Source organism: Mauremys reevesii, linkage group 6, assembly GCF_016161935.1.
Source record: "Mauremys reevesii isolate NIE-2019 linkage group 6, ASM1616193v1, whole genome shotgun sequence".
Lineage (NCBI taxonomy): Eukaryota > Metazoa > Chordata > Testudines > Geoemydidae > Mauremys > Mauremys reevesii.
In genome coordinates, this window is record NC_052628.1 from 12094633 (window position 1) to 12108570 (window position 13938).

A 13938-nucleotide genomic window follows, 5' to 3' on the forward strand; every position below is an offset into this window, starting at 1 on the left:
ACCATTTGTTCTAGGAAGTGTCCCAAGAAGTGTTAGTTAGGGATGCTGATAAAATTCTCAGCCTCAATTCAAGTTCTTCATGACTTGCTACAAATTCCATTTATACAGGCTTTTTTTTTTTTGGGGGGGGGGGGGGGAGCAGGATTATGATCAGCAGACTGACAGTTTCATATTCAAGATTCCTAGACAGTCCTAACTCAATGCATGCTTCATCAGGTTCCAAATACATGCATTGAGAAGATACTTTATGCCGCAGAGCCAGTACAGCTATAGGAGGAAGTGTGATTTAAGTGGCTTCCAGTACTTGTCATTATGATCTGGGCACCTGCCACCAGCCCATCATGTATCTGAGCTCTCAATTTCAGCTACAGAATCTATTCCTATTGATAAGTGAGCCAGAAATGACCCAGATTAGCTTTTAAGACTTTAGATTCTTGTTGCCATCCCTGGAAAAATACTTGTGCATTAAGCAAAATTTGATCTAAATATTGTGACAAAATTTGAGCTTTGTTTTCCACATGCTTTCCAGAATTATAAACAGCACTTCAATGAGTGGGGAAAGTTATATTTTTAAATTTGTGTTGCTTTAAGTAGTTTCTGTAGACACACCTAGAATACCTGGATAGAAAGGTGTCAGTTTATACTGAATGTCTAGAACTTTTTTACATGGAACCTTTTATTCTCAATGAGATATCTGTACAGTCAAGTCACACATACTTTAAACTTCTGAAGAATGGAGTTAGAGCCCTAGAATTCAGTGACAAACAGTGTGGCATGTTAGAACAGTTAAGTATTTATGCTTCAAAAGTAGCCAGGAAGTTTGTGACTACTTCTTTCAGCTTGACATCTGTTTGTTCAGAGATCTTCCCATCAGTCCTGTTAGAAAAAGACAGGCATGAATTACACTTCAGATCCAATAATAGGTCATTCCCTAACCCCTCCCTCTTGACACAAAACAAAAAACAGCTGTCTAGAATCTTACTAACTGAAGTGGGAGGTCTGTGGCAGGCGAGCAAGTGAATGAACAGGAATGCAAGGTTAAGGCATACTACTGACGGTAGTATTTTGTGGAAATATCATCAGTAAGACTTCAGTTGTGGTGAGAACCAAAGAACACTTCTGGCACAAATTCAGTACCTAGGTTAAATGAGATTCTGTTTGTTGCCAGTAACCTTTACTTCAAGATAATCTAACATGCTTCAGATATGCTTTGAAGACCAGGTCATGTGCCCTCCATTGCTATCCATCAAATAGAGAAGGAGGGGGATGAATAATTTAACAGTGACTACTTACACAATTAAAAATTCAATTTCAATGCTCAAGACTTCACTGTTACATACCAATAAGAATCTTAGGTCTGGTCTACACTACCGGGGGGGAGAGGGGGGAAAGAGGGGTGTCGAACTAAGGCGAATAGAGTAGCTGAAGTCGAACTACCTTAGTTCGACTGACTTACCCGTCCAGACACAGCGGGGGTCGAACTCCGCTGCTCCAAGGTCGACTCCGCCACCGCCGTTCGCGGTGGTGGAGTTCCAGAGTCGACCGGAGCACGTGGGGAGTTCGAACTCCGAGAAGTCGAACTCACCGCGTCAACCCGCACGGTGAGTATGGACCTACCCTTAGTCTTTATGTTTGGAGTATTTACGGATACATCATCACCTTTAAAATAAAAGTGGGAACACTGAAGACACACATACCTGATTGTGGCTAGAAGGGTCTGTTGCTGGCTCAGAACGTGGGCTAGGAAAGCACTCTCAAATTTGGTGATTTTGCTGGGCTCCAGTTTGTCCAAGTAACCTCTTACACCAGCATAGATGACTGCAACCTGTTCCTCAATAGCCATGGGGGCTGCACAGAAGAGGGCAGTGTTAGCCAACCTCTATTTCTCGCCTCAGAACATAGCTCAGTGTTGTGCTGGAGTCCCTGGAAAGCTCACTGTATATTTGTAACAAGATGATTCAAAAATAATGAAGACTTCATTCTGCACTTAACTTGTGCACAACTACTCAGCTTTATGTTATTGTAGCTGTACTCACAGAAGCTGACCTGATGATTAATAGTCAGAAAGCTCTAGTGGCCTAGCAACGCCATATCAGAACCAGAAGAAGTCACCCAAAAAGACTGAATTGTTTCATATTGGCTGCAACTGGTCTGACCCTGCTATGGACCCAGACCTGTTTCTTCCCCAGCTAGTTAAGTGTTGTATAACGACAGGGCACTCACCATACTGTCCTTGTTTGAGAAGCTCAGTCAGACGCACACCACGATTCAGGAGCTGTTGAGTAGCAGCATCCAGATCAGATCCAAATTGAGCAAAAGCAGCTACTTCACGATACTGAGCCAATTCTAGCTTCATGGTACCAGCCACCTAAAACACAAGAAAAAATCATTGGGTTTGGTTATATGCCATATTTTGCAAGCAGCTAAAATCCTCTAACTTATTTTCCTTAGAAAACTATAAGAGCAACATGGATTCATTTCAGGTCTGAATGATGGTTATTAAAGTCACTTTTAAGCATAAAAAGCACCATAATGGTGCAAGGATGAGACGGAAAAAAAATCAGACTGTCAAAAAGGAGAGAGAAGGTAAGCAGAAGTTCAGGTAGTGGATCTGTGTTGCATCCTGAAGTAAACTCTTCAGTGGAGAATAATTATGCAATTTACATTAAAGTTAAGGTTAACTGCCTTCTTATTTTGATTAAACAGATTACCACAAGTCTGATCAGAGGTAATACCTTCAGGTCTGGATTCAACAGAGACAATAGTTGGATACTTATGTTTGATTTCATCATGTCTAAATTGGGGTGGGGGGGGATTTCTATAACTCCACCAATATTTACAAAAACAGAACGCGGAGGCGAGTTTCTTGAGATTTATTCTTTGAGAGTTCACAGTTATTTACAACTGGCTATACGTAAATAGTGAAGTCAGTTTTAGTGTGCAGTTACTTTCCATGTTATGATCTTAAATGCTAGCAAAAAGAAAGTGAAAAGGAGTATAGGATAGGACCTAAAGGTCCTTGTTTTTAAGCAACAAGTGTTCTAGTAACATTTAAGTTATTTTATGCTCACCTGCTTCATGGCTCTGGTCTGAGCAGCAGAACCCACACGGGAAACAGACAGCCCAACATTGATGGCTGGACGGATGCCTTTGTAGAACAGTTCAGTTTCCAAAAAGATCTGAAAAGACAGATTTCTGGAGTTTCTACCGTGATACTAACAGACTTTATGCACTTTAACAGTGAGTGTTGATTACTTATCACCCAGTTACACCAGCACGAAAGGAATATATCCTTAAATCCTACCTGTCCATCAGTGATGGAGATTACATTAGTTGGAATGTAGGCTGACACATCACCGGCCTGAGTCTCAATGACAGGAAGGGCAGTCAGAGAGCCACCTCCAAAGGAGTCATTCATTTTGGCTGCTCTCTCCAAGAGACGAGAGTGTAGGTAGAACACATCACCAGGGTAGGCCTCACGACCAGGTGGACGTCTCAGCAGCAGAGACATCTGACGGTAGGCAACAGCCTGTATAAAAATAAAGAAAAAGGCTTTAGAAAAGTAACAAATTTCTAATGACAAGTCTAAATTGTACGTCTGTTTAAATTCCCAAAGATATGTCACAATTTCTGGAAATAGGGAATATTTCATTTTACCTGTTTGGATAAGTCATCATAAATGATCAGAGCATGTTTCCCATTGTCTCGGAAATACTCTCCCATGGAGCAACCAGAATAAGGAGCCAGATACTGAAGAGGAGCAGCATCTGACGCTGTTGCAGAAACCACAATAGTGTACTTCATGGCATCTGAAAAGAGTTTGAGACAGTTATTGATAAATGTTATTTTATTTAAAAACCCTTTGGACTCTTCCTCTTAGAATTACATAACTATTCTAATAGGTTTGAAGTCTTGTTACTAATTCAGTCACTGTTTTGGTCTCCTCTAAGGAGATACATTTATAGTTTAAATTGAAATGAAGCGGCTGCTATAGTATTACATAAGCTTATGCATATTTAAGCAGATAAAGGGCTCCTTCTTCAGGTGACTCCAAGGCAACCATTTCTCAGCTTCTGCAAAGTTATATCACTGCTCTTTGCTCCATGGGACTACAGCATATTAGAGTGAGAACGTGCCACAGCAGAGTTGAACCTTTCCCCCCTGCCAGACGCTGACACCACTTGCCCAAGAAGCAAAGCAATACAGCTCCATGGTGAGTGTTGGGTATTTTCAAATAGCAGTGAAAGACTACGGAATTCAAAATAGAGGTAAGCAAAGGAGAATCTTCTATTTGACCTAGAACATTAGTAGTTACTAACCATGAGACTACAATGAAGGTCTTTCCTTCAGCCTCACCTGCTATCATTACTCTTAAAATGCCCCATTTATTTTGTGCAAACCTCATCTGCACATGAAGTGTAGACACAGGAAATGATTCTACTTTATGAAGTGTGTACAATGCACAGCATTTTTCAGGTATAGTTACCAGCCTACTGCCAAAGAGAAGGGCTGGCTAGAAATTAAAATCAATAGTGTAGTTCTACTCTGACAAGCCACCCAGACAGGAGCACTGTCAGGTTCCATGCTTGCCTCAGCAACTTCTAAAGAACACCCATCAACAGAATGTGCATTTTCTGCCAACTGAAAGTACTGCAAAACAATTTGGGAACTGAAATCAAGCTGGTTCTTTTCTTGTGCATCAGAGATTCAGCAGACAGTTTGCTCTTAGGGAGATTTGTGCACTCCCATGATGTTTAGCACATTTGCACCAGTTAATCAAGTTGAACCAGTTAACCCATTATTAAATGTACAGAAGGAATAGTATTAGTGTAAAAGCTGAATTGGAAAGTCACTTTAACTTAAAGAATTCCAGTGTTTTCTCCAACTCTTTGTACCTGCATCAGTAAGCCTCTTCACCAGCTGGGCAACAGTAGATCTCTTCTGACCAATTGCGACATATATACAGTATAGTTTCTTTTTCTCATCAGTTCCATCATTAAATCGTTTTTGGTTGATGATTGTGTCAATAGCAATTGCAGTTTTGCTGCAAAGGAGTAGAAAGTGAAAACTGAGATGGGCTAATTTGTCCAAGTTACTTTGTTTTCTTCCCTGCACATGTACAGATTAGCTTTGTATATTTACACCTTTTCTTCCATGAAGAAACAACTCCTCAGCAGCTTAGACATTAAACAGTAAGCTTCAGAAGACACGGATTGCTTACCCTGTCTGTCTGTCACCAATGATCAATTCACGTTGGCCACGGCCAATGGGTACTAAACTATCCACAGCCTTGATGCCAGTTTGCATGGGCTCACGCACAGAGATTCTGGGAATGATCCCAGGAGCCTTTAGACCAACTCTCCTACGTGTCTTAGAACCAAGTGGCCCCTTGAAAGCAAAGAAAGATTTTGTAGCTATTCACAAAGCATTTGTCATTATATAATTTAAGATACAGCAAATATTTGTTTGCCACATTTACCTTTCCATCAATGGCATTACCCAGCGCATCTACGACACGGCCCAAGAGCTCATCACCAACTGGGACATCCACAATGGCACCAGTCCTCTTCACAATGTCCCCTTCCTTAATCAGTCTGTCGTTACCAAACACGACAACACCAACATTGTCAGGTTCCAAGTTCAGGGACATACCCTAAAACAGAGGCGATGCCATTATGGAATAACATGATGCAGGTAGGAATTCAGTTAGTTCTTGCAACAATTTAACCAGGTATTAAGAGAATCACAAAAAATGAAGGTATTCTGAATGATAATAGGCTTAAAAACATTTGAGCTCTCCATAGATGAAGTTGCCACAGCAGGGAGACTGAGGCTGTGCATCTATAGTCAAGCTGCAAAGAGTCCTGTGGCACCTTATAGACTAACAGACATTTTGCAGCATGAGCTTTCGTGGGTGAATACCCACTTCTTCGGATGCAAGCAGTGCCACTGCTTTCATGCTAGTCTATAAGGTGCCACAGGACTCTTTGCAGCTTCTACAGAACCAGACTAACACGGCTACCCCTCTGATATAGTCAAGCTGTTTCTAGAAGAAAAGGGAACTCTAGAGGCAAGTTTCAAATTAGTGACAAGATACTAAGACAATACAAAGTTATGCTGCATATTGGAAAACCACCTCAACTATACATATAAAATGGATGGGGTCTAAGTTAGCCCTTACCACAGAGGAAAGATCTTAGTCACTGTGGATAGTTCTCTGAAAACATTTGCTCAATGTGCAGCAGCAGTCAATAAAGTAACCGAATGTTAGGAATCATTAGGAAAGGGATAAGGACTAAGACAGAAAAGATAACGCCTTTATATAAATCCATTCTTGTCACCCGATCTCTATCCAAAGATATTAGCATTGGAAAAAGATAAAGAAGGGCAACAAAAATTATTAGGCTACAGGACAACTCCTATAAGAGGAAAGATTAAAGAAAATGGGACTGTTCAGCTTAGAAAAGAGATGACTAAGGCAGGATATGATAAAAGTCTATGAAATCGTGGATGTTATGGAGAAAACAAGTGTTATTTACCCCTTCACATAACACAAGAACCAAAAGTCTGGTGAAATTAATAGGCAGCAGGTTTAAAAAAAAATCAAGGTGCTTCTTCACACAAGGCAGTCAAGATGTGGAGCTCCTTGTGGGGGATTTTTTTTTTTTAAATGAATATATACCTATCTCCTAGAACTTGAAGGGACCCCGAAGGGTCATCGAGTCCAGCCCCCTGCCTTCACTAGCAGGACCAAGTACTGATTTTGCCCCAGATCCCTAAGTGGCCTCCTCAAGGATTGAATTCACAACCCGGGGGTTAGCAGGCCAATGCTCAAAACACTGAGCTATCCCTCCCCCCATTGTATAGGCCAAAAGTATAAGTGGGTTAAAAAAAAAAAAAGCCAGCCATTATGGACCTATCCTCCATGAACATATTAGCCAAGATGGTCAGTGATACAACCCAACGCTCTGACTGCTTCTAGACCTCTGACTGCCAGAATCTGAGACTTGACAACAGGGGATGCATCACTGGATAATTGCTCTGTTCTGTACACTCTCTCTGAACCATTGGCACTGGCCATAATCGGAAGGCAGGATACTGGGCTAGATGGAGCATTGGTCATACTAGGTCAGACCATTCTTATATTCTTAAGCAAGCAATTCTGGATTAAGACTAGCAAAAAAGTAACAAACGGTTAGCTCTGAGAAGAGATATAGTGATAAATAATATCACATAACACTCAGATGTAGTGATAAATAATTTCCCTCAAGGTAAATATTTCAGCACTATGACAACTGAAACTTCAGTTCAAAGGGTTAACTAACGCCCCCTTTAAAAAGTTTTGGTGCACATACTGAATTAACTCTTTTTCTGGAAAGTGTAGTCTTTGAGAAGGGTGCCAAAATTAGTACAATGAGGGAGCTTTAATTAAAGATGGCTTGGAAATCTAACATCTAGTTACATTAAAAGAACCACCTCGCTCCCTGAAACAGTAGCCATGGGCTTCTAGTATCAAGTTCAAGGGCCCTCCCATTATTCTGGAGACAAGTCATATAGAAAATAAAAGTCACTCATAAGTTACTAGACATTAGGAGTTACTAACTAAGCACTCTCAGGTGTTGTGAGGAGCAAAACAATATGCTCAGCTCACTGCTTTGTTTATATTGGACTGTTAAATCCTGAATAAAGAATCCTGCTAATCACTGTACACTGTATTCAGCCGTGGTAATTTTTACTTTGTTTTTTAGTTCAGCAAAGGAACTTATTCTCTGAAGCCAGGGAAGCCCCTCCTTCAGACCCACCAAGTTCATCTGTTCTGTTTAGTTTCCATCTTAAGACTTATCCGGTAAGTGAAAATGTGATGAAATAAAAAAAGCAAGACAGTGATACATCTGAGGCAGACCAAATACCAACACCCTAAAACCATAACATTATTGTTCAGATTCCAATTTAAATTCTGATCTCCACAACAAATGTTACTCAAAATATTCCCTGCACTCCCATATGAAGTAGAGGATAAGTGCTTCTGAACATAACATGCTATCAAGCAGAATCTCAGAGACGTTCCAGTGATACTTTTAGCATTCTGAGAAACAGACTGAAACAAAGTTTTAGTTGTATCAAGTTTACCTTTAGTCCAGAAGAGAACTCCACCATTTCTTCTGCTTGAACATTCCTTAGGCCGTATACACGGGCAATACCATCACCAATTGACAACACACGCCCAGTCTCTTCTAGCTCTACGGAGGTGTCAGTTCCCAGAATACGTTCCTCAAGAATAGAGGATACCTCAGCAGTGCCTGGTAAGAACAAACAATTTTAAACTGGAACAGTACCTTGCTAAAACAGCTGTGCTAATTTAGTAGCGTTAATTCAAGAAAATACAACTTAAACCAGGCATAATGCAAGATTTTAGGCACAAGTGTTCTTTAGAACTACAGCTTGCTGGGGAGAAACAGCCAATGGTAGCCCTATCTGCTCCCATATCTAAATGGGAATTTTCTGTCACCATAACAGCACAGTGCCTCTGTGAGGCAGCATGATGAATTCAGGAGTGATGCTGGCTGAAGAGTATTAAGATGTAAGCACTTAGTTCTCCAAAAAGGATGAAAGCACTGGATTTGGACCCACTGAGGGGTTAGAAGCTGGACAGGTAGTGACAAAGTGCTACAGGGCTCCATTTGTGGGCATCTAGTCTAATCCAGCTGCAAAATCTAAATGTAGTTCTACTGTGGCTAGTCTAGTATAGCATTCATGTGGACTAGGTAAATATTAAAATTCTGTAAATGCAGAAACAAGGCTTTATTAAAAAAAGCCAGAGAAGTGTTCCCATAAAAAGCAGATAGTTTAAGTAGTGAACATTCTCCTAAAACTCACAACTCAAAGACTGTAGTAGTGTCCTGCATTAGCATATGGAAGTACAATTGAAGAAACTGAACAGTTTATTATTTCATTACTGCAAAGCAAGGGAAAATTAAAACAAAGAACTAAACAGACTAATCTTGCTTTGTTAAAAAAAATCTAGTCTGTTTAGTTTTGTTTTAATCTATGTTTAATCTAACAAGTTGCGTCTTACTCCATTAGAACTTGGTTATGGTACACTGCCAAACTAAGGTCAAAAGCTTGTACCAGCAGGATAGACAAGCTAGGCCCATGCTGTTCAGACATACATTTTATAAAAACGTCATTCATCCTGAAAGGTCTTAAACCAATTGACTAGTCGTATACAGCAGCACTGAAAAATACAGCCAAGCAGACAAAGCATGCTGCTGGAGGGACAGAGAAACTATGGCCAAGGACACAGGGTCAAACCCAAGCACTTCTTGAGAAAGCTGTGAGTTTAGCACAAATACTGAACTAACAGGAACCTGGGGTTTAAGACTTTAAAACTCTTCTGCATGGTACTCCCTTTATCTCATTTAGAAGGGCTAAATTCAACCTTCAGTTCCCAGTACACTAGATCTGATGCTTAAGAATACAATACCATTCCCTCTAGTTTGAGCATACCACTCACAACTGACCAAGTAATTCAAACAAAATAACTAAGGTACATCTTAATATCTATGAAACTTCTAAAAGACAGTTTGATATAAAGAAATCTCCACAAAACAAGGAGATGGGAGACATGTTTACAAACTGAAATGTAGAACATATTGCAAAGTCATCTTTCTATCTGCTGTGAATATTGTAATTTGGTTAGCAAATTTGAATTTGTAAATTTGCATGAACAGCATGTGTCTTACGTTAAGAAGTTTCTTTGGACTCACCAACTTTTTGAAGACTAGTTTTGGAGGCATGGATGTTCCTTGTAGCAACAAATGTTGCACCCAAGGCATTTCTGGAAACCTAACAAAAAAACATTTTGTTTAAAGAGTCAGTAATTTATTGTGTGTTTCTAGTGACTATGTAAAAACATGCAAGAGGAACACAATATTTTAAAGGGCACCACCACCTTGAAAGACATCTGCATAAATAAAATTTCCAGACAGAAACCCAACACCTAATTCCTCAATTTCACAAGTTGCTTTCTGGCGATACCCCCTGCAGAGCCCCACTAACTTCAATAGAAGGCCTCCTACCCAGCTTGAAAGATCAGGCCCAAGATAAGTATAATTAAGAGTAGCTAGTAAAGAGTTCCTTTTTTTTTAATTTACTTAATGCATTTTCCATTCAGATTCTATACTGTCCTCAACACTATAGCATATGAGCACCTTCCTGAAGTGCTTTAAGCAAGGTGATTACTACTCACAATACTTCAGGTTTAATCACTTTCTATAATGGTTTTTAAGCCACAGGACAGTTTGATTTTGTTTTATTAAAGGATTTTAAAAAGGGAACTATCAGAAACTGGGATTTTTTTTTAAGTTATCAATTTAAGCATAGAGCATCCTCCTGAAGTTCTCAAATCTCATAAGGGAGCTCAATTAACATGAGTTCGGGTAGAAGACAACAACTAAAAAGCTAGTGCTACAAAGGCAAACTACACAAAACAAAGCAGCACCAAGGCTTCCAGAGGACTGTCTAAAATAGCGTTAACACAAGCAAATGCCAGGCCAGTAAGACTTGGGAAGCCACCAAAGCCCCCCATTCACCTTCACCAGGGTCACTGCCTGGGGCTGAAGAGCCTGAGCGATCCCTGCACTCCCACCCCAACCCCCGAGATCCCAAGGCCTCCAAGTGGCCTGCTCCGGGGTGGGAGGCTGCCAGGGCTACCCCAGCCCCGCGCTTGCCCTCCCACCCCCCGCGCGTCTCCGCCCGCCCCAGGGACCCGGGCTGGGCCTGCCTTAGCTGGAGCCGAGCCCCCCGCAGCACCCAGCCAGAGGAGGAGGATGGCGGGGGTCCGGCTCCAGGTAGCGGGAGGAGGCGGCAGCCCCGCGGGCCCCTCTCAATGTCACCCCAGCCCGGACTCCAAGATGGCGGCGGCGGGCGGGCCCGGCTGCCCCGCGCCCAGCGCGTTCTCACCAGGCCGGCCTGCCGGGGCAGCGCGCGGGCGAGGGCGGCAGCCACGCGGACCGAGAGCATCTTGCTGGGCTGAGGGGCGAGCGGGTGGTGTCTCCTGCAGCTGCTGCTGCCGCCGGCGCCTTGCACACTCTGCACAAAATGGCGGCTTCCGCTCCGCCCCTTCAGCGGGAAGGTCACGCCCCCAGCGCGCCGCGGCGGGGCAAGCACCGGCCCTGACCCGGAAGCGGTTCTTGCAGCCCCTCCCCCCCGGGTGATAGCTTACACTTTTCATTTCACAGTTTCGGGGTTTTCTCACCGTTTTTAGGGTATTTCCTGTACAAAAAAATAAAGTTTGAAATTGTAAAAAAAAAAAGGTCAGTTGCCCTTGAAATGGCTCCGCCCACTGTAAGCAGAGGCAGCTTCCCCTCCCCCATGCAGGCAAAGGGCAGCGTCCAAGGGGTGGGGCCACTCCAAGCTGGCAGAAGGCAGGGCTAACTTGTGACCCCTGCCACCCTGTCCCATAGCTAGGGGGACCAGATCTCCTGATTTGATAGGGACAGTCCCGATTTTTGAGTCTTTTTCTTATATAGGCTGCTATTACACCCCACCCACCCTCCATCCCGATTTTTCACATTCGCTGTCTGGTCACCCTACCCACAGCCAATAGGATAGTGCCCATTCTGCACTGGTACTCAGTGTCACCAGCTCTCACTATAATATCCCTATGTTTGGTGGTTTCCTTGAAGCTCCAGATCCTGGAGTCATGTGATTTCTGTAAGAAGCTCTGCTTTAATTTATATACACCTCTACCCCAATATAACGCGACCTGATATAACACGAACTCGGATATAACGTGGTAAAGCAGCGCTCCCCCGGGGGCAGGGCTGCGCGCTCTGGTGGATCAAAGCAAGTTCAATATAATGTGGTTTCACCTATAACGCGGTAAGATTTTTTGACTCCCGAGGACAGCGTTATATCTGGGTAGAGGTGTATATACCCAACACACCATACATATGCACACATGTTCACATGTGCGCACACACACACTAGATATATGTATGTACATACACACAAACACACTATATATTTACCTTTCCATCAATGGCATTACCCAGCGCATCTACGACACGGCCCAAGAGCTCATCACCAACTGGGACATCCACAATGGCACCAGTCCTCTTCACAATGTCCCCTTCCTTAATCAGTCCTTTTCTTCAAGACGCTCAATGGGGCTGGAGCACCCACAGGGAAAAATTAATGGGTGCTCTGCACCCACCGGCAGCCAAGCTCCCCTCACCCACTGCTCCACCTCATCCTCCTCCCTCTCCGAGCATGCTGTGTCCCCACTCCTCCGCCTAATTCCCAGCGTTTCCCGCCCGGCTGTCGCCAAACAGCTGTTTGCATGCTCCGGAAGCAGGGGGAGGAGTGAGACTGTGGTGCGCTCAGGGGAGGAGGCAGGAGTTGGAATAGGGGCAGGGAGGGGCGGAGTTGGAAAGGGGGGCAGGAAGGGGTGGGGCCTCATGGAAGGGGTGGAGGCAGAGGTATAATAATAGGAGATATACCAATCTCCTAGAACTGGAAGGGACCTTGTAAGGTCATCTAGTCCAGCCCCCTGCCTTCACTAGTAGGACCAAGTACTGTTTTTTGCCCCAGATTCCTAAGTGGCCTCCTCAAAGATTGAACTCACAACCCTGAGTTTAGCAAGCTAATGCTCAAACCAATGAGCTATCCCTCCTCCTAGAAGTGAGGGTTGAGCATGCATGGAAAAGAGAGGATGTCGGCACCTCTGGCTTTGGCGGTCCCCAGGGCCAGGTGCCTGGGGCCACCCAAGCAGCACTGGTGCAGCTGGCTGCAGGACCGCTGAGAAGTCACAGATATCACGGAAAGTCACAGAATTCATGACTTCCGCAACAACTTTGACAGACACAGAGCCCTACCTATGATCTGTCTGTATGATACTAAACCAGGGTTGCCACTTATCCTAATTTTACTGGGGCAATTCTGCATAGTGAAAGATCTTTTTACCATCATAAAATTATATCCAAACCTGTAAAACATGCTATTCTAATGTATTCTATTCAGGTTCTTTACTGTACCCATGATGGTAGTATCTGAGCGCCTTCCAGTAGTGCATTAAGCAACATGACTAACATCTGTCATGGATTTCTTGTCTCATCCTCCTTTCAGGGGGAGAAGTATATGCAGTGGACTGTTTTGTTTAGGAAATGTTTTTTGATAAAATATATCCAAGTTGTTGTACATTTGTTGGAGAAGGCAAGGTCAAAGAAATGCTCCTTGCACCTAGAGCAGAAGGTGGCGAGGTTTATGATGGTCCTTAATTGCTGGGGGCATTCATTCCACAGTCTCGGGCAAGCCTCAGAGAAAGCTTTGTGTCTTGCATAGGTGAGCTTTTCCACTGTCAAGTTTCTCTGTACCAGAGGAGCAAAGTTGCTGACAACAGTCCTCATCTCAGACCTTTACGTGATCTTTCAGCGTCTTGAAGAAAAGGACTGAGACCTTGAACTTCATTTGATAGTCTATGGGAAGGCAGTGCAGGGAGAGGAGGATGGGTTTGATGTGTTCATAGCGGCTAGTGTGTGTTACTGAGGAGATGTGCATTATCATATCATGATGTGATGCTATTTTCTTCAAGATGTCCAAATCCTATATTATGATGACATTTTTTCAGGACATTGTTCCTTTGTATTGTGACCTGATATCATGTTTTAGCAATCTTACTACGTTGTGTGGATACATGGTGATATCACAGTTCCTTTTTTCTTGTAATCTTTGCACAACATGATTTCTTTATAGAATTAAATCATCACATATAACAGCATAGTGGTTATTTTTTAAGACTGTGCGGAAGTGGTATTACATGGTAACATTTTAAACAACATTTTTAACATGCAGCAAAGAATCCTGTGGCACTTTATAGACTAACAGACGTTTTGCAGCATGAGCTTTCGTGGGTGAATACCCACTTCTTCGGATGCA

At 42.9% G+C, this 13938-nt stretch overlaps 1 protein-coding gene across 1 annotated transcript; it reads right to left on the minus strand.

Annotated features, from left to right (window-relative positions):
* Positions 1 to 658: 658 nt before the first annotated feature.
* ATP5F1A (ATP synthase F1 subunit alpha) lies at positions 659 to 11130 on the minus strand. Its single transcript, XM_039545619.1, has 12 exons — positions 10963 to 11130; positions 9768 to 9846; positions 8131 to 8300; positions 5480 to 5653; positions 5222 to 5388; positions 4896 to 5044; positions 3658 to 3809; positions 3305 to 3529; positions 3072 to 3179; positions 2224 to 2368; positions 1698 to 1848; positions 659 to 876 (listed from the first exon to the last, which is right to left on the minus strand). The coding sequence occupies exons 1-12, from the start codon at positions 11020 to 11022 to the stop codon at positions 795 to 797; spliced, it is 1662 nt and encodes a 553-aa protein (XP_039401553.1). The 5' UTR covers positions 11023 to 11130; the 3' UTR covers positions 659 to 794.
* Between the last annotated feature and the right edge of the window lie 2808 nt (positions 11131 to 13938).

Excerpts from the sequence above, each read along its gene's own strand:
- ATP5F1A (XM_039545619.1), bottom strand. The coding sequence starts at position 11,022 with ATGCTCTCGGTCCGCGTGGCTGCCGCCCTCGCCCGCGCGCTGCCCCGG. Across the intron at positions 9,847-10,962 it reads TGCCCCGGCAGGCCGGCCTG|GTTTCCAGAAATGCCTTGGG; the intron begins GTGAGAACGCGC and ends TTTTTTTGTTAG. Across the intron at positions 5,654-8,130 it reads AGTTCTCTTCTGGACTAAAG|GGTATGTCCCTGAACTTGGA; the intron begins GTAAACTTGATA and ends CCTCTGTTTTAG.